This window comes from Myotis yumanensis, unplaced genomic scaffold (genome assembly GCF_028538775.1).
Source record: "Myotis yumanensis isolate MYYU_CA2020_CCGP unplaced genomic scaffold, mMyoYum1.0.hap1 SCAF_1, whole genome shotgun sequence".
Classification (NCBI taxonomy): domain Eukaryota; kingdom Metazoa; phylum Chordata; class Mammalia; order Chiroptera; family Vespertilionidae; genus Myotis; species Myotis yumanensis.
This window is the reverse complement of record NW_027223752.1, coordinates 24,194,057-24,219,654: the sequence shown is the minus strand read 5'-3', so window position 1 is coordinate 24,219,654 and position 25,598 is coordinate 24,194,057. Positions and strand designations below refer to the sequence as shown.

At 37.6% G+C, this 25,598-nt stretch overlaps 1 protein-coding gene and 1 non-coding gene across 2 annotated transcripts in view; both read right to left on the bottom strand.

Moving 5' to 3' along the window:
- Positions 1 to 25,598, bottom strand: part of GTF2A1 (general transcription factor IIA subunit 1) — a 47,250-nt gene that overhangs the window by 5,936 nt on the left and 15,716 nt on the right. Inside the window, exons 3-8 of the mRNA XM_070415549.1 lie at positions 21,040 to 21,244; positions 18,756 to 18,820; positions 13,755 to 13,830; positions 11,999 to 12,132; positions 8,579 to 8,899; positions 5,102 to 5,191 (exon numbers count right to left, since the gene is read on the bottom strand). Coding sequence (XP_070271650.1) covers positions 5,102 to 5,191; positions 8,579 to 8,899; positions 11,999 to 12,132; positions 13,755 to 13,830; positions 18,756 to 18,820; positions 21,040 to 21,244 — 891 coding nt within the window. The remainder of the gene's footprint in view (positions 1 to 5,101; positions 5,192 to 8,578; positions 8,900 to 11,998; positions 12,133 to 13,754; positions 13,831 to 18,755; positions 18,821 to 21,039; positions 21,245 to 25,598) is intronic.
- LOC139001466 (small nucleolar RNA SNORA79) lies at positions 19,393 to 19,536 on the bottom strand. Its single transcript, XR_011470033.1, has one exon. It is a non-coding gene; the product is annotated as a small nucleolar RNA SNORA79 (small nucleolar RNA).

The window sequence follows — 25,598 nt, the reverse complement described above, 5'->3', positions numbered from 1 at the left end:
ACTGCCTCTCCCTGCCTTCCTGATCACCCCTAACAGCTCCCCTGCCAGCTGGATCACCCCTAACTGCTCCCCTGCCTGTCTGATCACCCCTAACTGCCTCTGCCTGCCAGCCTGATTGCCCCTAACTGCCCTCCGCTGCCAGCCTGGTCGCCCCTAACTGCCCTACCCTGCCGGCCTGGTCGCCCCTAATGGCCTCTGCCTCAGCCCCTGCCACCGTGACTTTGTCTGGAAGGATGTCCAGATGGATGTCCAGTCTATTTAGCATATTACCCTTTTATTAGTACAGATAACACATATGCCCCTAAAAAGTTATATTATTTTACACGCTTTAAATTATACAGTACATATTCAACCTCTTTTACCCTGTTTTTTGTTTCTACATGTATCTTATTGATTCTTTTCACGGAGAGGAAGGGAAAGGGAGAGTTAGAAACATCGATGAGAGAGAAACATCAATCAGCTGCCTCCTGCAACCAAGGTACATGCCCTTGACCGGAATCGAATCTGTGAGCCTTCAGTCTGCAGGCCGACGCTCTATCCACTGAGCAAAATCGGTTAGAGCCCCCCACTTTATTTCTTTTTTCAGATTATCCATGTGTGTAGATATGGCATTAGTTCATTTTTCCATTGATTTTTAGAGTGGGAAGGAGAGGGATAGAGAGAAACATCAATGTAAGAAACATCCCTTCAGTTGCCTTCCTTAGGAGCCCCAACCAGGGATCCAACTTGAAACCCAGGTATGTGCCAGGTATGTGCCCTGACCTGGAATTGAACCTGCAAACTTTCCATGCACAGGACCACACTCATGCTCAACCAACCTATCCACTTCACCCCGGCCGTTACACAATTTCTGGAATTTTATTTCAATTAATTTTCGCAAAGTCTGTGGGTTAGGTAATATTCACATTTTGCTAATGAGAAAAAAAAAAACCAACCTCTTCGTTTTGAGACATTATTCTTCACTCATTGCTGCGTTTTCCTGCCAGCCCCAGAAAGGCTCTTGACGGCAGTTTCACTGGGTATCCAGAGTCAGAAGCATTCTCCTCACCACCCTCACCACCACCTCCTCTGCACTGGCACTGAGGCTGCCCTGGAGGGCGCCGAGGCTAGGTAATGTGAGACAATGACAGGGTTTGGACCACTCGAGCCACTGTACCCGCATCTCCTCTCTCAGCCTTTCTCTGTCACACTGGAGAAGGCAGGGCCAGCGACTTCCGGCAGCACCTACTTCCAGATAGGCCAAGGTTTGCGGCGCTAGCACTTCGGACACTGAAGGGCTGCAATCTCTCCCTCTCCAGAGCCGCTGTCGCCGCCGAGGTTATAGGGCTGCCCCGGAAGTCCTCCATGCGCCTCCCGTTAGCAGCAAACATGGCGGTGGACTCGGTGATGGAACTGCTATTTTTAGATACTTTTAAACACCTCAGCGCTGAGGTAAGACTTTGCTTCTTGATTCTGACTCTGCTTCTCAACTCTGGGACACGTACAAAAAATCCTTAGGCATGCCTCGACTTTCCCTCCTGCCGGTGGCCTTAAATTCCACACCCCCTTCCCCCAGCTGGGTGTGGGCACCACGTCTGTGGGAGAGCATCAGTAGCCAGGACATTTCTATGCATTAACTTAAGCTCCTGCGTCTCTGGTTGAGTTGGCTGTTCTGCTTGCTTTGGTCCCTTGACCCCTTATCCTTGAAAATACCTTGGTTTTCAGGTTTAGCTCAGGTGGTGTTTGGGAGGGTCACAGACTGCCTGTGTTTGACAGCAGTTCCAGAGACCGAGCAGGTCACAATGGCTTCGTGATTCCTAAATCCCTCCTCCCAGGTCCTTTTTCTAACGAGAGTTAGGTTGCCCAGGTGTGCCACTCATTCAGTTTAGGATTCACCCATTAGGACATGACATATTTGCATGGAACGGCTTTTGCGTGGAGGATACCTGCAAGGAGGGGAATCAGCGGTGAAAGGAACCAACGGCGGATTTGGAACCCCCAGACAGGGAACCTCACTCACAAAGGAAGCCAAGCCTCCCACCCGCTCCGTGGCTCTGGCTGGTGCCGCCATCTTTGTGGCTATGGGCTCAGCCATCTGTCGTGGAGTGATGGTTAATTCGCATATTACCCTTGTATTAATATAGATTATATGTATTATTGTTGTTCTATATCAGTGGTCAGCAAACCGCAGCTCGCGAGCCACATGCAGCTCTTTGGCTCCTTGAGTGTGGCTCTTCCACAAAATACCACGAGCGGGCGCACACATACAGTGCGATTGAAACTTCGTGGCCCATGTGCAGAAGTCGGTTTTCGGAAAGGAAATAGATGAAACAAGTATACAAAACGAGTGTGGATGGGAGAGTTGGAAGGGGTCAACCTCAGCAAACGTACCTCAATCAGATTGAGGACGTTTTTAGCAAAGGCCAGGTTAGGAGTACCCTAATTAAGTTAATAACAATGTACCTACCTATATAGTTTAAGTTTAAAAAATTTGGCTCTCAAGAAATTTCAATTGTTGTACTGTTGATATTTGGCTCTGTTGACTAATGAGTTTGCTGACCACTATCCTATATAAAAGCCTAATATGCTAAGTGTCTGGTCTTCCAGTCGGCCATTCAACCAAAGTGTAATATGCTAATGATATGCTGAGGCTGCTCAACTGCTCACTATGATGTGCACTGACCATCAGGGGGCAGACAGTTGACCGGCTGACCAGTCGCAATGACGTGCGCTGACCACCAGGGAGCAGACACTCCGACTGGTAGGTTAGCGTGCTATTGGGGTCTGGCTGAGACAGGGCCAGACATGCCCTGGAGCCCTCCCGCATTCCTCCCCGGGCCCCATTAGTGCACCAAGGGAGTCCCTCAGCCTGGCCTGCACCCTCTTACAATCTGGGATCCCTTGGGGGATGTTAGAGAGCCAGTTTCGGCCTGATCCCTCAGGCCAGGCCGAGGAACCCCACTGGTGCACAAATTCATGCACTGGGACTCTAGTGTGTGTGTGTGTGTGTGTGTGTGTGTGTGTGTGTGTGTGTATATCATATCATTATTTCTTTATCCATTCATCTATTGATGGACACTTAAGTTGTTTCCATGGCTTGGATAAAATGTTGCAATGAGCCCAGCCCCACATGACTCAGTGGTTGAGCACTGACCTATTAACCAAGAGATCATGGTTTGATTCCCATCAGGGCACATGCCCCAGTTGCAGCTTGATCCTGTGTGGGAGTGTGCAGGAGGCAGCTGATCAATGATTATCTCTCATCATTGATGTTTCTCTCCCTCTCCCTTCTTCTCTGAAATCAATTAAAAAATTGTATTTAAAAAAAAAATGTTGCAATGAACATGGGTGTCATACATCTTTTCCAGTTAATGCTTTTGTTTCCTTTGAAAAAATACTCAGAAGTGAAATTGTAAGATTATATGGTAGTTCTATTTTTAATATTTTGAAGAACATGCATACTGTTTACTATAGCAGCTGTACCAACTTACATTTCCACCAACAGTGCACAAAGGTTCCCTTTTCTCCACATCCTTGCCAACACTTGTTACTTCCTTTTTTTTTTTTTTTTATAACAGCCATTCTAATAGGTAATGTTAATAGTTCACTGTGGTTTTGATTTGTATTTCCCTGATGATTAGTCATGTTGAGGACCTATTCAGTTATGGATTGGCCATTCGTATACCTTCTTTGGAAACTATCTATTCAGATCTCCCCATTTTTAAACCAGACTGTATTTTTTGCTATTCAGTTGTATGAGTCCTTTATGCATTTAGGATATTAACTCCTTATCAGATATGTGATTTGCAAATATTTTCTCCCTTTCAGTAGGCTGCCCTTTCATTTTATTGATTATTCCCTCTGCTGTGCAGCAGCTTTTCAGTTTGATGTAGGCCCACTTGATTAGTTTTGCTTTTGTGTCAAATAAAAAAACCAAACTGATGTTAAGGAGCTTACCATCTAGGAATTTTTAGCAGTTTTAGGTTTTAATCAAGTCTTTCATTCATTTTAAGTTGATTTTTGTATATGGTATGATAGTGGTAGGTTTTCCCAATACCATTTATTAAAGAGATTGGCATTTACCCATTTTGTATTCTTGGGTATTTTGTCCTAACAAATATGCATGGGTTCATTTCTGGTCTCTCTTTTCTGTTCCATTTATCTATGTGTCTGTTTTTATTCCAATACCATACTGTTTTGATTACTATAGCTGTGTAATACAGTTTGAATTCAGGGAGCATGATGACTGAAGCTTTGTTGTTCTTTCTCAAATTTACTTTGGTTGAAGGGTCTTTTGTGGTTCATACCAATTTTAGGTTTGTCTGTTCTGTACCTGTGGAAAATGTCATTGGATCTATAGACTGGTAGTATGGATATTTTAATAATTAAGTTATAAATGCAATATAATTTATAGATTTATTATAAATTTAATTACTGTAGTCAGAAAACAAATCTTATTCCAAATTAAATGTTTAATAAATAACAAAAATCTCAACAATAATGCCAATAACTATAACAAAAATACTTGGAAAGTAGCACCCTTTTTAAGAATTAAGTAAACAGGAGTCAAGAGCCAATTCTCACAGAACCTAATTTAAAAATTCCTTAATGATACCAAAATTCATAAGCAGAGTTAAATAACTTTTAAAGTAATTTTCAATAAGAAGGTATATGTTTATTAGTTATTAGTCTTATTACCCTAGTTCTTTCCTTAGTACTAAAAAAAGTTGCAGAGATTTAATTAAAACCTTTTAGTTTTGAGGTAATTTAGACTAAATAAAAAAATAGAATTATCCCACTGAGCTATTGTTCATGTTAAAGGACAATTCAAAAGTAGTTCTGTTTACTTTGTTAACAAGTTGGGATTTAACAAATCTCTCCAAGATTTCATTCCTAACTTATTTTTAAAATATAAAGCTACACAAATTAATTTCTCAGTGTATTAATTTCTCAGTCTATTTTCTACTAAACTATAACAATGTTTTCATTCATTCACATTGTTTATACTGAACATAAAAGGCATCAATCAGCTGCCCAAATATTTGAACAAGGCAGAAAGGATGGTTTAGGGAAGTAATCACAACAGAAAAAAATGTCAGAAATCTGATGATAAAATCCTTACCTTATCATATTGGCATACAACCACATTTTCGGTATCAAAGAGTTCCTGTCCTTCTTCATCACTCACATCATCTTCACTATTGAGGGGCTCCTACAAATAAAAAGTTTATTTTTTCATACTTCATGCATTATTAGCAAAGGGCCCTTTATTTTCAATGAAAATAAACACAATAACCATGATGTGTTTTGAGAACTCTAATATTCAATGAAAATAAACACAATGACCTTGATGTTCTTTGAGAACTAAGGGCCTGACAGACACGTATGTATATCACTAACATATTGTTAATTGGCTGCGTTGACTTAACCAATGCTACTAAAATTCCAGCAAGAAATTAAATACAATTAAAATAGTTAAGCTATAACTTACTAATATAATCTAAAATGATTTATTTTCTTTATTCTTTCAACATAATTCTCTGTAATAGCTGTTTAATATGTCTAGACATGGCCTGGATGCATTGGTTCAGTGGTTGAGCATCAACTTATGAACAAGGAGGTCACGTTTCAATTCCCCAGTCAGGGCACATGCCCAGGTTTCAGGCTCGATCCCCAGTGTGGGGCGTGCAGAAGGCAACTGATCAATGATTCTCTCTCATCATTGATGTTTCTATCTCTCTCTCCCTCTCCCTTCTTCTCAGAAATAAAAATATTTAAAAAAATATATATGTCTAGACATGGATCTTCTTTCTTAGGTTTAAAAAGAGAAAACAATGGTGAAATTGCAGGGGAAAAGCACTATAAAATAGGCTAGCGTCTGGTTTGTCTTAACATTAGGGACTAGGATTTTAAACACAAATAAGCATATCTACCATTGTGACCTCGAAGGCTTAGAGTATAATTAATTAAACCATTAGATTTAAAGTGAGTGAGTATGTGTGTGGGGGGGAGGTCGGGACTAGACTCAAACAAAAAGAATTAAAGACCAAGAAGATCATAAATACAATGATCAACTATGTTAAACTTGACCTCAGTTGTGGCAGAAGATAAAAGATACAACTCAGATTTCTAATTAATGGAGAAAGAAAATAGTAAGTATGAGAACAGAAAATTACAGATTGTGTCATTCATAATTATACTTGCAAGAGTCCTGAACAAAGGGAATTTAGCAATTCATAAAAAGAGTCATATGTAATGATCAAGTTGTATTATCCCAGGAACACAAAATAGAAAAACAATTAATGAATGCAATTCATCAAAAATAACAGATTATAAATAAGAAGTCATGACTACCTAGTGTTTAATAAAATTCATCAATCATTATACTTTAGAAAACAAAGCAAAGCTCTTAGTTAATCTGAACAGAAGGGAACTTCCTTAACCTAATGAAGGATATCCACAAAAAGCCTATCTATAATAATAAAAGCGTAACATGCTAATTAGACCAGACAGCTGAACGCCCTTCCAGGTGTCATTCCGGACATCCTTCCAGACGAAGCTGTGGCAGCTGAGGCCAAGGCAGAGACGGTTAGGGGCAATCAGGCAGGCAGGTGAGTGGTTAGGGGCGATCAGGTAGGCAGGCAGGTAAGCAGTTAGGAGCCAGCGGTCCAGGGTTGCGAGAGGGATGTTCGACTGAAGTGGCAGTCAGACATCTCCTGAGGGGTCCTGGATTGCAAGAGGGTGCAGGCCAGGCTCAGGGACACTCCCCTCCCTGCATGAATTTTGTGCACCGAGCCTCTAGTAGTAAATATAATTAATAGTGAACTATAAAAAGGATTATTTTAATATTAAGATATGGGTGCCTGCCATCACCAATTGTAATAAGTATCATTCTGGAGGGCTTAGCCAACAAGGCAAGAAAAAGTGTCATTTTTCATATTTGATTTGACTGTATACAAAGAACACATAAAAGAATTGAAAAGGCTAAACGTCATCAGAAATCAAGATAATGCAAATTAAAACCAAAATGAAACAGCATTTTCTACCTACCAGACTAGCAAAAGAAGTCTGACAATAGTAAGTATGGTGAAGATGTGTAGACACATGCACCATCATATAATGAATGGCAGGAGTATTCTTAGTACAACAGCTGGCATTTTATTGTAAAGTTGAAGATGTGCATGCCTTAGGATTCGGCAATTCAGAAAAACTCTTGCATATGTGTCTCCAGATGACACATACTAGAATATTTTACAACAGTAAACAAGTAGATACAAGTCATCACATTAAAAATAAAAAGAGCCCTAGCCGGTTTGGCTCAGTGGATAGAGCATCTGCCTGCGAACTGAAAGGTTCCAGGTTCAATTCCGGTCAAGGGCACATGCCTAGGTTGTGGGCTCAATCCCCAGTGGGGGACTTGCAGGAGGCACCAATCCATGATTCTCTCTCATCATGGATGTTTCTATCTCTCTCTCCCTCTTCCTTCCTCTCTGAAATCAATAAAAACATTTTAAAAAATTAAAATTAAAAAAAGTTATGGTATATTCAACAGTGAAAATAATTACAGGTATAAATGAGTATGCAAAATTAAGCAATATGCTCTTTAGGAATATAAATGCATATGGTAAAATATAAGGAAAGTTAATGATAAACACAAAATTCATGAGCATGGTTACTCAGATGGTGAAAAGAAGAGGATTAGGGATTTTAAGTAAGTAATGGGATTTTTTTTAACTGAATGTGGACACTGTGATATTTATATTTTAAAATATTTTTAACTCATTTGTATATATTACAAAAAATCCTTAGGCATGCCTTGAACTATTAAAATACTAATAGTTCATTAATATTTTGAACCAGTATTTAAAATAAATTAAAATCAATAAAAATAGTATTTAGAAGAATATCAGTTTAGAAGAACGCTGTACTGAGATAAGCAAGACAATTACATCTGAGGCTGCAGAGGGAAATTAACAATTAAAATAGTGGTAAGACAAACACCTTGAACAAAACTAAGCTACAACACAGAAAAACAAGGATTTATATGCTTCTAATGTATAAGTAAAAGATAAATAAGAAAGGATGTTCAACTGAGGAAGGACACTAAGAATAGAAGAGGTTATCGAAGGAAATGTTATGGAATGTGGACCAAAAGGAGGTTCTGAAAAATATCTGCCACATTTAGCTTTTTTCTCAAGTTTCCTTTTTTCCCAAAAGTTGCCGTCCCTTTAATTACTGAAATAAGAGATTAACCACAACTATCTGTTCTACCAATGTCTTTATATGTAAGCCTAATCATGAATGCATAAACCAAAGAATTAGAATTACTTGCAGTCTCCATCACCTTTATAAATAAAACTTACTTTGGTATACATTCATTTTTATTAACAGCTATATGAACAATATTTTATAAAGATAAATGCAACCAGAACAATATAAAACCTTATTAAGTTAGAACAATCTAACTATATTTAAAATCCTATGTTGTAATGTAGCCTAACAGCCCCTGAAAAAATAGGATATAACTCAAGTTTGGCACCACGTAAAAGAAGAAATGGTTGCATAGCTTCTAATTTCAAGTCTTTTACTAGAAACTTACCTCTTCTACCTGCCCATCTTCAGCTCCATCTTTCTCTTTGTCTTCCTCCTCATCGTCATCATAGTCCTCTTCCTCATCTTCATCTTCTTCAGATGATGTATCCCCAGTTCCATCAACTTGCAATACCAATGGAGCCTGTTGTTGAGCAGGTTGGGCCTGTGGTTGCTGTTGGCCAGTTGCAGTTATCTGTGCTTGTGCTGGTGTAGGTGCCGCCACTGTTGTAGGTATAACTTGAGTCTTATTTCCTGTAAATAAGATTTGCTGAGGCTGGATGATGACACCTGTCTGTGGTGAAATCCCTCCAGGAAGAGGGGCCAAAACCTAAGGAAAAGAAAACCAAATGTTAGGAACTAATTAAAGGGATCAAGGAGCTGTTTCATTACTTGGTATACAAATGCTTAAGAAACACCAAAAATGACCATTTCTCATAAATAGTTAAAACTAGAAAGGCACAAAGAAATATTTCACTAGTGTGCTGATCCACTAATTTTCCATTTTACAATTCAAATTTCTTAGGAAAAAAGATTTTCTGCAGATAACTACTTCACTTGTCAAGCATTTTAATGCCAGATTCCAGGCCAAGAGTTACACAAGTTAGTAGTTTATTTGCTTGATGTAGGGAGAGGTTTAGTAACTTTCTAAGCCTGTAGTCACCAAAAGGCAAAATGTGAACCTAGGCTTCTACTTCTCTCTTAATTTATTATGATGCTACACTGCCTCTCTATGAAGAACCCTGCACTGAAAATATGAACTTCTGAGTTCAAGTTTTATATAAGATCACAGATATAGATGTAGCAGAGACAAGCTGTTTAACTTCTCTTGGCTTTACAGTAGGTCCTCGGGTTACGTTGGAGATCCATTCCTACGGCGCGACGTAAAGTCTTAAGTCGGAACCCACCTACATAAGCACCTACGTCACTCACATGGAGCACATACACAGCAGTAATGAAGTGAAACAGTAAAAAAAATTTAAAAGAAAGATAACAATTCCTGACCTTTACTTGTGGTAAATAAATAATAAAAAACATAAAGTACATATGTACATACATCAAAATGATGAAACTTTTTTTAAATAAATACTGTAAATGGGAGATGGCAACGTAACCAAGAAATGATGTACATCGAGTCCGAAGTAACCCAAGGACTGCCTGTAGTCACCTTACTATTAGACTAGGATCAGTGTTAACACCGGCTATAAATTATAAACACCTGGTAGCTTAAAAAACACTGATATGCACGCTCCATGCCTAATATTCTGATTTAACTAGAGACCTGCTGCACGATATTCGTGCACTGGGGGTTTTGGGGGTACCCTCAGCCCAGCCTGCGCCCTCTCACAGTCCGGGAACCCTCAGGGGATGTCTGGAGGGAGTGGGCCTAAGCCAGCAAGCGGACATCCCCCAAGGAGTCCTTAGTGCTGCCACAGTGGCAGGAGAGGCTCCCACCACAGCTGCTGCGCTCACCAGCCGTGAACCCAGCTTCTGGCTGAGCGGTGCTCCCCCATAGCAACCCGTTGTTCCTCCATTCAGTCAATTTGCAGATTAGGGTTTTATTATGTAATATAGGAGTGAGATAAAATCTTTTCATCTTCCTAATCATGTATCCACAGCTGATAACTACCAGATCAGATGATTTCTAAAGTTCCTTCCAACTTCTGCATTCTAAGATTCTAAAATAAACCACAACTTTAAAAGAACATATTAATAGCCCTAGGTTGGTTTGGATCAGTGGACAGAGCATTGGCCTGCAGGCTGAAGGGTCCCAGATTCGATTCTGGTCAAGGGCACATGCCCGAGTTGCAGGCTCAGTCCCCAGTGTGGGGCACGCAGGAGGCAGCCAGTCCACGATTCTCTCTCATCATTGATGTATCTCTCTCTACCCCCCTCTTCCTCTTCCTTCCTCTCTGAGATCAATAAAAATATTTTTAAAATAGAACACATTAACAAATATTAATTGTATGTTACAATGAACACATTTATAACTAGAGTTAATAAATAGTAAGTAGATAATGTCTAGTGATAAATTAAAAGCACTGAATGGCAACTACTTGCCATTAGGTTCAAGGAATGCAAAAATAATGAGATAGTATTTCCCTTAAGAAGTTTACAGATTAGTAGTGCAACAGACAAAGAAATAACTCAAAAAGATAGAAGATGTAACAGAAGGATGATATGTTACGAGAACACCAGGCAGATAACTAAATTTGGCCTTGCAGTCGATGTTGATGGTTGACCTGGATCAACCCATGGTTTTGTGCATTTGGGATTCTCAAAATAAATCCACTTTTCATCACCCCTCACAATTCAATGCAAAAAAGACTTTCGTGCTGTTGAAGCAACATTTTGCTGATGACTTTTCGTTTTCAATTTGTCTTTTGTTCAGCTGATGTGGCACCCATTTTCCTTCCTTTAAAATCTTTTCCATTGCTTGTAAATGACTGAAAATTGTTTGCTGAGCAATGTTTAATCTTTCTGCAAGTTGTTATTGAGTGTGACACGCATCTTCATCCAATAATACTTGTAATTGTTGGTCTTCAAACTTTTTCGATTGACCTGGACGTTGTCTTTCACATTGAAATCATCACTTTTAAAGTGTTTAAACCAGTGTTCACAAGTTTCTTGAGATGGAGCATGTTCACCATAAGCTTCCCAAAGAATACGAAAACTTTCAGCAGCACTTTTCTTCAAAATACTAGTAAAGTTATGAATTAAAACTTCCCGCAAATGCTCTTTTTTTGGCACAAAATTCGACATTTTTAAGCGTAAAAATATCTATGATGTTAACACCTTCAGAAAATTTGCCATATGAAGTTCTGAAGCTTGCTGTCAATACAACAAAATGGCATATATATCAAATCGCATATACATCAACACATGTAACTCCATCTATTGAAAAAAATTCGCATCATTAACCTGATACAGTATTTTAAGGGAGAAAGTATGAAAGCCTGAACTAAGGAAACAACAAGAGTCTGAGAAAGCTAGTTTTAAACATATTAAGAAACTGTACATATGTTAAAACTGCAGTCTGAAAAGAAAGAACTTTTATAAATTGGTAGGATTTTGTGGTACTTTGGATATCATGAATCAGGTTCATGCCTGCCTTGTTCATGCCTAAATCTCCAGTCCCTTGCAGAAATCCTATTTTATAGCCATACAGTATATGCTTGTTGAATGATGATGAATAACTAGCTTAGGAGGCTAGATAGAGAGTGGTGAATAGGGATAACATCAATTTAGTCTTAAACATACTGAATAAAATTAAGCTGTGACTTATATAAGAATTTAGAATGACAGGGTGTGTAATACTGCAGAAGAGTCTAAGAATTTGTGTAGATAAAGCTATGAAAAAAGGGAAGGGAACCACCTACAGAATTCATACAGAAGAAGAAAAAAGAACCCATGCTGATCATTCTTTTACCTGTTGTATAACAGGAGCCTGTACTCCACCAGGCTGCATTTGTGGTATAACCTGTTGTTGTAGAACCACGGACTGCTGAGGCTGAAAAATATACTGAGCACCATTGGCTGCTCTGACCACTTGAAGAAGCTGGCCTAAAGCAAAAAGTATGTATTTCAAGTTATTGTCTCAAATACATGAATTCATAGTGAATGTCTAACCACCAAAGGCTCTTGAAATTATCAAGTCAAACGACTAAGTTTTAAAGGCTGTCATCCAAACACAGTAAACTATAATCCTTAACTACTGACTTCCATCCATGTTCAAATACATTGCTTAAAATGTTTTATTTTCCTTATTTATCACTCTTACAAAGCTGTCTTCCAACAAAATTCTAACAGCAAATTATGAGTTGATTAAAAGCTTACATTATCTTTGCTAACATGTTAGGAATCATGAGAGCAATATGTCATATCAGACATTTCAAGGCTGTTCATTTTTAAAGCTTTAAAGTATAATAGTTCATTAATATTTTGAACCAAAGCACCATAGTATTTAGCTTCAAAAATGTTTAAGATAATTAAAGTTTGCTGAACCAATTATCATTGTCACAAAACATTAATAGCATGACTGGCTTATACATACAAAACTGAATCTTTCTTACATGATGTTTTAAAAGACCCAGAATCTTGAATTAATTAAAAAGTGAACAATTGGGGAAAAAAAAGTGAACAATTATATTTTATTAAAATATTAGAGGCCCAGTGCACGAATTCGTGCACAGGTGAGGTCCCTCAGCCTGGTCAACGATCAGGGCAATCGAGGAGGAACCATGGGAGGTTGGCCAGTTGTGGGAGGTTGGCTGTGAGAGTGCACTGATCAGCAGGGAACAGCTCCTGCATTGAGTATCTGCCCCTGGTGGTCAGTGCACATCATAGCTACAGGTCAACTTTGTTATTCGGTCGTAACGGTTACTTAGGCTTTTATAAATATAGATATAGCAAGATAAGCCCCTAGTTCAGTGATTGCGAACCTTTTGAGCTCGGCGTGTCAGCATTTTTAAAAACCCTAACTTAACTCAGGTGCCGTGTCACATATAGAAATTTTTTTATATTTGCAACCATAGTAAAACAAAGGCTTATATTTTTGATATTTATTTTATATATTTAAATGCCATGTAACAAAGAAAAATCAACCAAAAAAATGAGTTGACATGTCACCTCTGACAAGCGTATCATAGGTTCGCCATCACTGCCCTAGTTTGTTCTTCACAAATATAGAAATTAACAAAATAACAAGAAATTACATAATTAAGATTATAGAGAAAATACTTAAAGTCCATGTAAGTTCTTCAAACATTAATATTCCAAAAATCCCAGTAAATTTTGTCAGTCTACACAGAGATACTATGTAAAATAGAATGCAATATACTTGTTAAGATACCATAAGCATTAAGTGTTTAGTTTGATATCACAAATTAGTTCTAATGACTCAAATTTAACTTATTTGGCAGGTTAAATGAGTTTATCAAAAAACTAAATAAATAAGCATTTCTATACAATCATACTTCATTCAATAATAGAATTCTCATTCAAGGATCAAAAACTCAAGTACAGTTCTCATCTTCTGTACTGCACTCTCAGCAATAATACGGTATATGTGCTATAGCCCTCGAATAATCTTATTTTAATAAGCTAAACCAAATGGTAAAAGAAATAATAAGATTTTCTGTCTTACAAAGTTATACATATATAATGGTTCCACTATTTCTAATTACCTGAATTTGTTAGTATCTGTTGAACAGGAGTCACACCTGCAGGGAGTGCTAAGGTGGCAGCTGTAGCAGCAGCACTCTGAAAAAAATAAAGAAAGAAAAAAATCAAAACCACCTATATGCATAACAGGAACTCAGTTTATTTCTGGCATATTTTAACAGTATTTAAAGTTTATCGTTTAATATTTACTAAAATGAAAAGTACTGACAATGGTACAATAAAGACCACCTAGCCTAAATGCCCTACCTAATTATTTCAAGCTTAAATCAAGTAGAATAATGTAATTGGTTTTTCCCTTGACAATGTGCTCTAAATAAATCTCACCCACACTAATAATGCTGTACTCAACATATGAAATATCCATTCCAGTATCTCCTTTCTTACTCTGATTCCTTATTCCCAAAACCTTATTGCAAATTAACATACTTGAGCCCTGGCTGGTGTGCACAGTGGGTACAGCATCAGCCTGCACATCAAAGAGTTACAGGTTTGATTCTCTGGTCAAGTGCAGGTTTGATGCCTGACCTGGTTGGGGCATGTGTGGGAGGCAACCAATCTATGTGTCTCTCTCACATCAATGTTTCTCTCTCTGTCTTCCTTCCTCTCTAAAAAAAAACAACAAAAAACATAAAACTCAATAAAAACATATCCTTGGGTGAGGATTAAAAATTATATATGGAATTATACTCTGAATTTCTTTAAATTCAGGAGAAATTCTTGATTTATTGCTCCTAGAGACGTCTCCCCTTCCTCCAAAAGAATCACACAATAGTCTGCTTTTCAATTCTGTGCTCAAAGCATTTCCATGTACCTCACTATAATTATATATAGGTAGATTTTTCCCCTCCCCCTTCAATTTTTTAAAGGTACCAAGCTTTCATATAACCCAATCTAATCTATACATTTTTTAGAAACACCTCTATTTGAATAGAAGCTTTTTAAGAAATAAATAGAACTGTGGCTAGGAGATGCTAACGCAGAAGCCAATAAAACTTGGAAAATTATTCTCAAGTAGGTTAATGATACAACTACTATCTAGTCTAGGCTCTAGGTATAGCTCTCCAAGAAAATATGCTTGTTGTCGCCACTTGATAGGCCTACGTAATTTTGACATCTTAGGTCTGAAATTCCCACTAGTTCCTAGAATCCAGCTATAGCCCTCCAAGTTCTCTTTATCAAATGCAGGATATCCAATTACCCAATTTCAAATAAATCTAGCCTGTATAGACAAATAAAAGGTAATTTACGTTTTAGGAATATATTAACAACCACTTGTTATTGAGAAATATTAATTGCCTATAATTCATATAAGATTAATATATCTCCCTTCACAGGCAAACTGACAGTAGTTTCCATGCAGCATATGACAGAATTGCCACCTGCACAAATCTCTGCACATTTAAGTTGCTATTAATAAATATCTGTTGAGTGATGTACCACATAGAAACCATCTTTTATCAATGCTCTACCGAAAGTTTCTTCCTGTATTTTATGAAGTATCCCTACCATAAATAATGCATTAGAGCAATCATTTAAAAAAAAATAACTTGCAAAACTGGTATGATATAAAGTAGTTTTCTAAGTTCTCTGAAATAGTGCTCTACCTAATATCACTATACCATATATTTACAAAATTACATGATTATTATTTATGTTCATTTCCAAAGCAGAGTCATTTAAAAAATCAAAACTGGGCCTGGCCGGCGTCACTCAGTGGTCATGGTTCGATTCCCGGTCAGGGCACACGCATGGATTGTGGGCTCGATCCCCAATGTGGAGCGTGCAGGAGGCAGCCAATCAATGATTCACTCTCATCATTGATGTTTCTATCTCTCTCTTCCTCTCCCTTCCTCCCTAAAATCAATAATAAAAAATGTATTTAAAAAATCAAAACTGTTTTAATGGATATCTTTAAATCAGAAATAATAATGGAAACTCTTAAAAACTCTTAAAAAACACTTTTATTTGTAAAAAGCTTATACTGATTATGCTTCAGAACATGCCAAATACATGGAGCAAATACTGAAAACATCAAGTAAAATGCTGAAATACACAACATAAATGCTAATACATTTTATTGACGGAAGTTTCTGAACTCTGATCTAAAAATAGGCATGCTCTGCAGAATCAAGGAGGCGTAACAAAATCAGTTAAGAGATAGGCCACTGACTTTGCCCAGGTTTCTTTAAACACATTCTCTCCCACAGTATTCAAAAATCTTCAAAATTAGCCCTAGCTGGTTTGGCTCAGTGGACAGAGCGTTGGCCTGCAGACCAAAGGGTCCCAGGTTTGATTCTGGTCAGGGGCACATACGTTGGTTGCAAGCTCCTCCCAAGCCTGGGCCCTGGTCAGGGCTTGTGCCGGAGGCAACCAATAGATGTGTTTCTCTCACATCGATATTTCTCTCTGTCTTTCCCTTTCTCTTCTACTCTCCCTAAAAATATCCTCGGGTGAGGAGTAACAAAACAAAACCAAAAAAAATCTTCAAAATTAGATGAGCCTACTACTACAAGTGATTTTTACCAAACTTGTTTTAAAATGACATAAATTATTCTCTAGGAAACAATCCCAATAGTACTACCTGCAATATGAATCCCACAGTGAGACTTTTATTTTTAAGGGCGAAGGTTAATTTGGGGCCTTGGATTCAAAATAAATATTTTTCAAATAATAAAAATTCCTGTGAGAAATACTAGGCATGGGATTGTATGATTTTCATACAAAAAAACTGATGCCAACAACTTGAACTGAAAACACAAATAGGAATCCCTGATTTTTCGAGAATTTTAAAATCACAATCTCTACTTCCATGTGCAATTTGCAATTCTGCCAAGTTATGAATTTATAAGGCTGGTATACATAAAGAAGTCATTTGTCTAGTAGGTAAACCCTGCTTCCTATCTGGCCTATAAATCACAACTGAGCTTTGAGGCTCACTACTCATCACTCACCAAATCTACATCGTTTTTTAAAATATTGCTTTTTCTTTAAAAAAATAAAAATAAAAAAACTGGATCTGAAAAAAAACATATCATTGCTAGCACTGGGTTAATAGATTTTTTTTTTTTAAATAATGATTCTAACCTTTAAATTAAAGATTTGGCTAAGTTGAAGAATAAAATGCCACAGCTAAGATACCACTTACAGTCTATATATTTTAATATATTTTTTTATATTTTATTGATTTTTTACAGAGAGGAAGGGAGAGGGATAGAGAGTTAGAAACATCCATAAGAGAGAAACATGGATCAGCTGCCTCCTGCACACTCCCTACTGGGGATGTGCCCGCAACCAAGGTACATGCCCTTGACCGGAATCGAACCTGGGACTCTTCAGTACACAGGCCTACGCTCTAGCCCAGGGGTGGGCAAACTTATTGACTCGAGGGCCACAGTGGGTTCTTAAACTGGACCGGAGGGCCGGAACAAAAGCATGGATGGAGTGTTTGTGTGAACTAATATAAATTCAAAGTAAACATCATTACATAAAAAGGTACGGTCTTTTTTTTTTTTAGTGTTATTCATTTCAAACGGGCTGGATCCGGCCCGCGGGCCGTAGTTTGCCCACGGCTGCTCTAGCCACTGAGCCAAACTGGTCAGGGCCAATCTATATATTTTAAACAAAGAAAAGCTATTTATGAGAAAATTCTAGAACAACTACTCTACTGTTTTATTTTTATTTTTAATCTTTAAGGATATAAATAAAGACTTTTCAAGGATCTGAAGGGAGGGGTCTTTCAATTTTACTACTATACTCTACTACATTTGATGGAAAATATTATCTGCCCTAAGTAAAATTTGAATACTTGACAACCTTTGAAGTTCTGTGGATATCCATTAGAAGTATCTAAAGTCTAATCCTATGTAATAATCCTATATAATAAAAGGATAATATGCAAATAGACCAAATGGTAGAACAACCAAATCAATCAAAGTATAATATGCTAATGATATGCTAAGGTTGCTCAACCGCTCTCTATGACATGCACTGACTGCCAGGGGGCAGAGAGTCAACTGGTCGACCAGTCACTATGATGTGCACTGACCACCAAGGGGCAGATCCTCTGGTAGGTTAGCTTGCTGCTGGGGTCCAGCCAATCGGGACAGAGCGAGATGGGGTGGATACACCCTGGAGCCCTCCCTGGCCCAATCGTGCACGGGTGGGGTCCCTCAGCCTGGCCTGTGCCCTCTCACAATCCAGGACCCTTCAGGGGATGTCAGAGAGCTGGTTTCAGCCCAATCCCGCAGACCACTCCCCTTGGGAGGGCACCAGACGTAGGGCTCATGGCTGGCGAGCGCTGCTGTGGTAGACTGAGCCTCTCCCCATCTATCTCAGCAGGCACAGTGGGACCGGAATGAGCAGGAGTGGCAAGTAGGAGCTGCAGGCAGCGTTGGACTGTGGGTTTCGGCCAGATCCCTGCAGGCCACCCAGAGGGACCCTACCCGTGCACGAATTTGTGCACCAGGTCTCTAGTGTATAATAACTGCAACTGGTTAAAATGCATTTTAAAGTAGTAATTTGTATATTGTAATAAAACTTATTAGGCTATGCTATCGTTAAATCTTAACATTTTTTAAATGCTTGATCTTAAAAATAGTGTTTTGAAGTACCTAAACATTTTTTTAAGTTTTTAATTCGTAGCATTCCTGACATCTTGCAATTAATAGATCTTAACAATGGATCTTTTGCAAATGAACTATAATTAGCATAATAAGTTTGGTAGGTCCCCTAAATCTCTTTTCCAAAAATAGCAGGGACTGAAATAGCTCCCACAAAGCATCACTCTTTTGGTATTCCCCTCTCAAGATTTTATGATTCTCAAGTTCCAAGTAGCAAGCTAAACTTTAGATTTACTTCTAAATCCAGTATTTAGGAAACCAAATAAAACAGCCATTTTGCTCAGGCCTTGAATAAACTTTGCCAATATACAATCTACTTAGGCATAATCACAATTTCAGTTAGAATAAGTTGAGCCAAACATAGTGCTATGTTCTGACTCTTACCATATTTGATGCATTCATATGCTGTATCAGCTTAGAATCAGGAACAATAACTTGTGGTGCTGCGGCTATTAAAAACACAAGCATACATGTGAACAAGGAACCATGAGGCTATTTCATAATCATAAGAACACTAAGCAATGCTGAAAACTTTTTTAATGCTTTCCACATTGTCTTCAAACAACTGCACTCAACCATCTGATATCTCAGAATGTCATAAATTTCTATGGTAAAAAACAACTGTGTTACTACTCACCTTCTACTGGAAAACAGCAATTAAAAAAAAAAAAAGATTTAAGTAACTATACCAAAGGACTCAAGGAAACCTGGGAACAAGTAGTGAGATACCTACCTATAACCTAAACATATACATTTCTTGCATTCTTAAACTTGAACTTGTTAAACTTGTCTTGCTAACTTAGCATTAAACCATTTTATTGACATAATGTAACTGTTGAAATGAGTTATTAACCCTTTAAGAGTGAGTTCAAAAAGTTAAAGAATTAGGTGTGTATTTTTTTTTAATTTACATAGCCCTTTTCTCTCAATTTGACAGGGGCAAGAATCTTAGTTTTTCCATCAACTTCTGAAAAATACAAATCAAAAATAATGGCAACATTACTTAAGTGTAAAAGGAATTAAGTGTTTGATTCCGCAAATTTCAGAGAATAAACAGATAATCCCATCATCCTAATATTCTCTGAGTGAAGAAAATCAGATTTTAATATATGATGACCTAAAATCCTAGTGCCAGGGCTGAAGGCAATAGGAGGAACAGTCATCAAAACAGATTGAAAGGATAAAAGTATTTGAAGCAAGGTATAGAATAAAACCAAGTATTAGAAGTTTTATTTGATATAATCATTAAAATAACCCAAATAGACATTTCTGCTATGCATCACCATCTATATACAGTGGGGCCTTGATTTACGAGTGTCCCGACTAACGAGCTTTTTGAGATACCAGCTGTCTCTCGGCGGATTTTTTGCATTCAGTTGATAGAGTAATTTGAGTTAACGAGCTCCTTAACGAGCTCGGTCTCGGAATGAATTAAACTCGTAAGTCAAGGCCCCACTGTATTCTCAAATGAGGTAAATAGGTAACTAAACAGTTTACCTTAAAATAATATTTTCATTTACCTTCATTCCCCTCTCCAATAACAAGATTTACAACATTGGAATGCCTGGGTGGTTTTATAACAGAATACAGTAGTCTGCCCTCATCTGAGGGGGATATGATCTGATAACTGAGAGAGCTATTACATATGCAACATATACAGCATGGATCACTGGACAAAGGAATAATTCACATCCCAGACAGTACGAAGCAGGACAGCTCGAGATTTCATCATGCTACTCAGAGCGGCACACAATTTAAGACTTGTGCATTATTTATTTCTGGAATTTTCCATTTAATGTTTTCAAACCACAGTTGACCACAGGTAACTGAAACTGCAAAAAGCAACACTGCTTATAAGGGAGGACTACTCTACAATTTGTCATGACAAAAATACTTACTATATGTAACAATCAAGCTTGTTAGCTTTTTCAAGGCTCAGATATTCCTCAACTTTGAAATGTTGTAAGAGCTACTTCACAAAGCCTTTGTAAGGCTTCAATGAAACAAAATCTATAAAATGACTTGCAGAGTACAAAGCAGTATGGACACAATCTGTAAATACTTGTTTTTTCTTACATTAAAATGTTATATATCCACTCTTCGCTGAAAAGAAATCTAATTCTATTTAGACTTACATAATTACTAAGAAATTGAAATTTCATATTGCCAAAGTATAGTTATAAAAATCCTCTATGTTTAATTAAGTCCTTCTAATATTTGCTTTTATTTACAAAGATGCTTTTATTTACAAAGATTAAACTCAAATATGTCTTTGAAGGAACAAATCAGTTTCATAAAGAAAGCTGACCATGATTTTAACTACATAAAACAATGAAACAGTAAATAAACCTTTACAGATCTGACTTATTTTAGGAAATCCACCATTATGTAGCCTTTTCAGAAGAAAGTATCAATAGACTTATCTGAATATGTTAGGCTTTCAATTAGTGAATTTATTATTCACTAATAAGTAACTAGTGAATTACTTATTTATCATTATATCATTATTATATAAACAGGATCCACATTTCATACAAATCTATGTTAATACAAACATATATACCCTCCTCAACCAATAGAAATGAGAAACCCAGAGTATTTCTCTTCTTTGAAAATGACAAATTTCATCTCCAAGTTGCAAGTAGGAAAACATATCTCGTCTCCTCACCTTGTTGTGATGCAGGAATAAGGACCTGCTGAGTCTGCGCTTGCTGAGGTACCGTAGGCTGTGGTTGAGCTTGCTGGTGGTGGTGGTGATGGTGATGCTGCTGTTGCTGGGTTTGATGCTGCTGTTGAACTTGCAATAAAAGCTGCTGCTCTTCTGAATGAAATCCATCTACTGCCCTAGACTGCATTAGTTTATTCTCCCATAGCTAAGACAAAGAACATTAAAGATTTATAAGTAAAAGTCAGGGAAGATAACTCTGGACATATGGTCATAACGTATTTTATTTATTAGTCTGTTTATAAAATCCTTCCATTTTCAAAACTGATACAACTACAAAAATCAACCAAATCTTTTTTACCCAAGTGTATGCATCAATAAAAACTAACTTTTTAGGTATCTAACCTCATTTTTGCTACCTCAGAGTACAAAATAATTTTTTGTTTCTTTTTATATTTCAACAAACTTTCTATGGTAATTCATTAATTATTAGACATATTTCATATAAGCAAATTTTTAGTAATCAAAGAAAATCCTTTTCTATACTAAATCTATTATTAACTATTTCCATGGAAATCTTTCCTTAATACAATGTTTTCTAACTCTTAAATAGCATACAAAACATAAATACATCCTATCTGATCTGAACAATGAGAAACATTAACAAGGCAATCCTCAAGTTAGAGAAGCCCAACTTTCCATCTCTCTAATTCTACATAATGAGAGGGGGGGAAAAATGCCTAATGCTTTTAGAGGTATTCTTAACCCTCCACAATTCTTCAACTTCCCCTCCTGAGCTCTTGCATTATGACAAGGATTGACAATCTTTTTCTGCTTAGCCATTTCTATTTTTCTCATCGCTCCCTAAGAGAATTTCTGTGACCAAGTAAAAAAATCAGAAGTGAGCAAAAGAAAGAAGGAAAAGAAAATATTTACAACTATTCCATCTTTCTCCCTAACACATTTCTTCTCTATTAGGTTGTGTTCAATCTAGAGAGCCTCAACCCTTGTAAGAAATTGGCAAATAAAGTTACAAACTAGCCCTAGCCAGGTAGCTCGTTGGTTAGAGCATCATCCTGATATGCCAAGGTTGTGGATTAGAACTCTGGTCAGGGCACATGCATAAAAAAGTGGAACAATAAATCAATGTGGGGTTTTTTTCTCTCTCTCAAATCAACTTAAAAAAATTTTAATAAAAAGTCACAAACTATCCCTTAAACATATAATGAAATTTAATTCAGTCATTTTGTTCATACATATACATATACATATACATATACATATACATATACATATACATACACTTTGTTTTCTTCCCCAAAATCTTATCTTGGGATATTGCTTAAATCACCTGAGAGGCTTCTATCAGATCCTTCAAGAAGCTCCCTTTGCCATACTTATAGGGATTTTTATAATCTCCTGACACCTCCACCTGTTCTAGATTTGTATCTATATGTTACTAGCAATTCCAGCACACCTCTAATGACGTAATAAAAAAGTAAAGGTCAATTTCCCAGATCAACCATTCCCCTATCAGGTTTAGTATTTAGGCTTGCCTGAAGACTGTTCTTAAAGAGACAATAACAGTATCTATCTCATGGGTTGTTGTGAGGCCTAAATAAGCTATCTATGTAAAACATTTCTCACAGTCAAGCAGTCAGTGCTCAATAAATGTTAATTATTAAAATTACAATTATGGTAATATTAGAGCATTACACCAGAAGTCAGGAACCCAGTTAGTTCTGGTTTGGCCACTAATTGGCTTTGGCAAATAATTTATCTTTCTTGAGCATTTTCCTCATCTAAAAGAGAACAAGTTGAATTAGATTATACATCTAAACTCACTTCCAGCTAATAAATCTAAGTCTCTGTAAGTCCCAGACTAAAAACAGCTAGGGTTCTTCCCAAGGTACAAAGGACTACTTTTTGGGAGCCCATGTTGTGCCTGATCCATCTCTGTCAAGTGGCCACCTAACACTGCACACAGTAGCAAATAGGCACTTAGTGCATTCCATAAAAAGTAGTTTCTGTCCTGTTAGAGTGGCTCAGTTGGTTGAGTGTCATCAAGGATGCTGGTTCAATTCCCAGTGAGGACACAAGCCTGGGTTGCAGGTTTGATTCCTGGTCCGAGCGCATACAGAATACAAGAATACAACTGATCAATGTTTCTCTCTAAGATGTTTGGTTCATTCTCTCTCTCTCTCTCTCTCTCTCTGTCTCTGTCTCTCTCTCTCTGCCTTCCTCTCCCTAAGCATGTCCTTGGGTGAGGATAAAAACAAACAAAAAAACTAGCTTCTGTGAGCTAAAAGTCAAAGTGAAAAAACTATACTAAGCATTAAATTTAAACCATATTTTAAAATTTTAATGCTTTAATTTTATCATCTCCAATTGGTCTACCCACTGCAATGTGACCCACCTCATGAAGCATCCATGGTAATGGCAAATTCTAAGTGAATATATATTATGTATTGCTAATGCTGGGTACCACTCACCTAACCTTCCAAGTCAATGACCTATGAGTCAGAATCCACCCCAAATCGCCATCAGTACTGTCAATTTCCTTTCCAAAGCACTGTTCCAATCTACCTCTGCTATTATGGCCCTGGTTCAAGTCCTTTACTCCCCACCAGCACTACTGCAAAGTAATTACTGAGCTCACTGAGTTCTCCACATCAAGTCATACATCCTAAATATAATTATGCTAGACACTGTTAGTGGCATTGATAACAGACAGTGAACAAGTCTAACAAAAATCCCTTGACCTCACAGAGTACATCCCAGTGGAAATTTATCCTTACAGCCGATCTTCTATAAATGAGTGGTCCCCAAAATGCAATCTTGGGGCCAACAGCGTCAACATCACTTAAAAACTTGTTAGACATTCTAATTCTCAGGCGCCACCCCTGACCTACTGAATCAGTAACTCTGGGGGAGGAGCCACAAATCTCTCTTAATAACCTGTCCAGGTTATTCTGATGCATGCTAAAGCGAGAATTGCTGCTTTAAAATCTAAATAAATGCTTTCCAAATTGAAGATCACAACCTTTAATGGATTATCAAAATTCAATTTGAATTTTTTTTGCAAATGCGATCAAATAAAAAGAAAATATCAGACTGTACCCTTATCAAGTCAGACTCTCTGTAAAGTAGTCTAAAAACCTGCATATTAACTAGCATCCCAGATAACCCCTCTCACTCTAAAGACCAAGCTTCACATGGTATATATCACCTCTCCAACTGCTACTCTAATTTACACTCTATTTCCTAATAGTGCCAAACTACTTGCAGTTCCCTGACTATAGTATACATTATCTCCTGTCTGAGCCTCATGATGGGCAGTCTTCCCTCTAATTCCCAAAACAATGCAAATGTCAAAGCTACATAGCCTCAAAGAAATCTCTCACTGACTCTATACCTTAAGAGATATTTCTTATTTTCAAAAATATTTATACTTTTCAAGCCCTGACTGGATTGTTCAATTGGTTAGAGCACTGTCCCAATACTCCAAGGTTGTAGGTTCAATCCCTGGTCAGAAATATAAAAATCAAATAGCTCTGGCTGGTATGGCTTTGTTGGTTGGGCATCGTCCTGGGCACCAATGGTTGCCTGTTTGATTCCCAATCAGGGGGCATGTAGGAGGCAGCCCATCACTGTTTCACTGTCACATAGATGTTTCTCTCTCTCTCCCTCCCTCATTCTCTCTCTCAAATCAAGAAAAAAGATTTCAAATAAAATGAAAATATTGTTATTCTTTTCACACATCACTTAAGAACTTGTTAGACATACTAATTCAAAAATTAGAGAAGTCAACCATCTCTACTAAAGAACTCCTTCAGGGCAGAGATTATTCAGCAGCTAACAAAATGACCAAGAATTTACCAGATGTCTAATATTAATCCAAAGTAGAGAAGAGAAAACAAATGATTATCTTAGAGAATAGTGTTTCTCTGTAAGATGCTACTGACATTTGGGGCAGGGCAATTCTTTTTTTTTTTTCTTTTTTTGATTAAGGTATTACATGTGTCCTTATCCCCCCCCCCATTGCTTCCCACCCCTCCCCACTCCTGCCCTCGCCCCCCTGGTATCTGTGCCCATTGGTTAGGCTTATATGCATGCATACAAGTCCTTTGGTTGATCTCTCCTACCCCTACCCTCCCCTACCTTCCCTCTGAAGTTTGACTGTCTGATCAATGATTCTCTGTCTCTGGATCTGTCTTTGTTCATCAGTTTATGTTTTTCATTATATTCCACAAATGAGTGAGATCATGGGATATTTATCTTTCTCTGACTGGCTTATTTCATTTAGCATAATGCTCTCAGTTCCATCCATGCTGTTGCAAATGGTAAGAATTCCTTCTTTTCTACCACAGCGTAGTATTCCATTGTGTAGATGTACCACAGGTTTTTAATCCACTCATCTGCTGATGGGCACTTAGGCTGTTTCCAAATCTTAACTATGGTAAATTGTGCTGCTATGAACATAGGGATGCATATATCCTTTCTGATTGGTGTTTCTAGTTTCTTGGGATATATTCCTAGAAGCGGGATCACTGGATCAAATG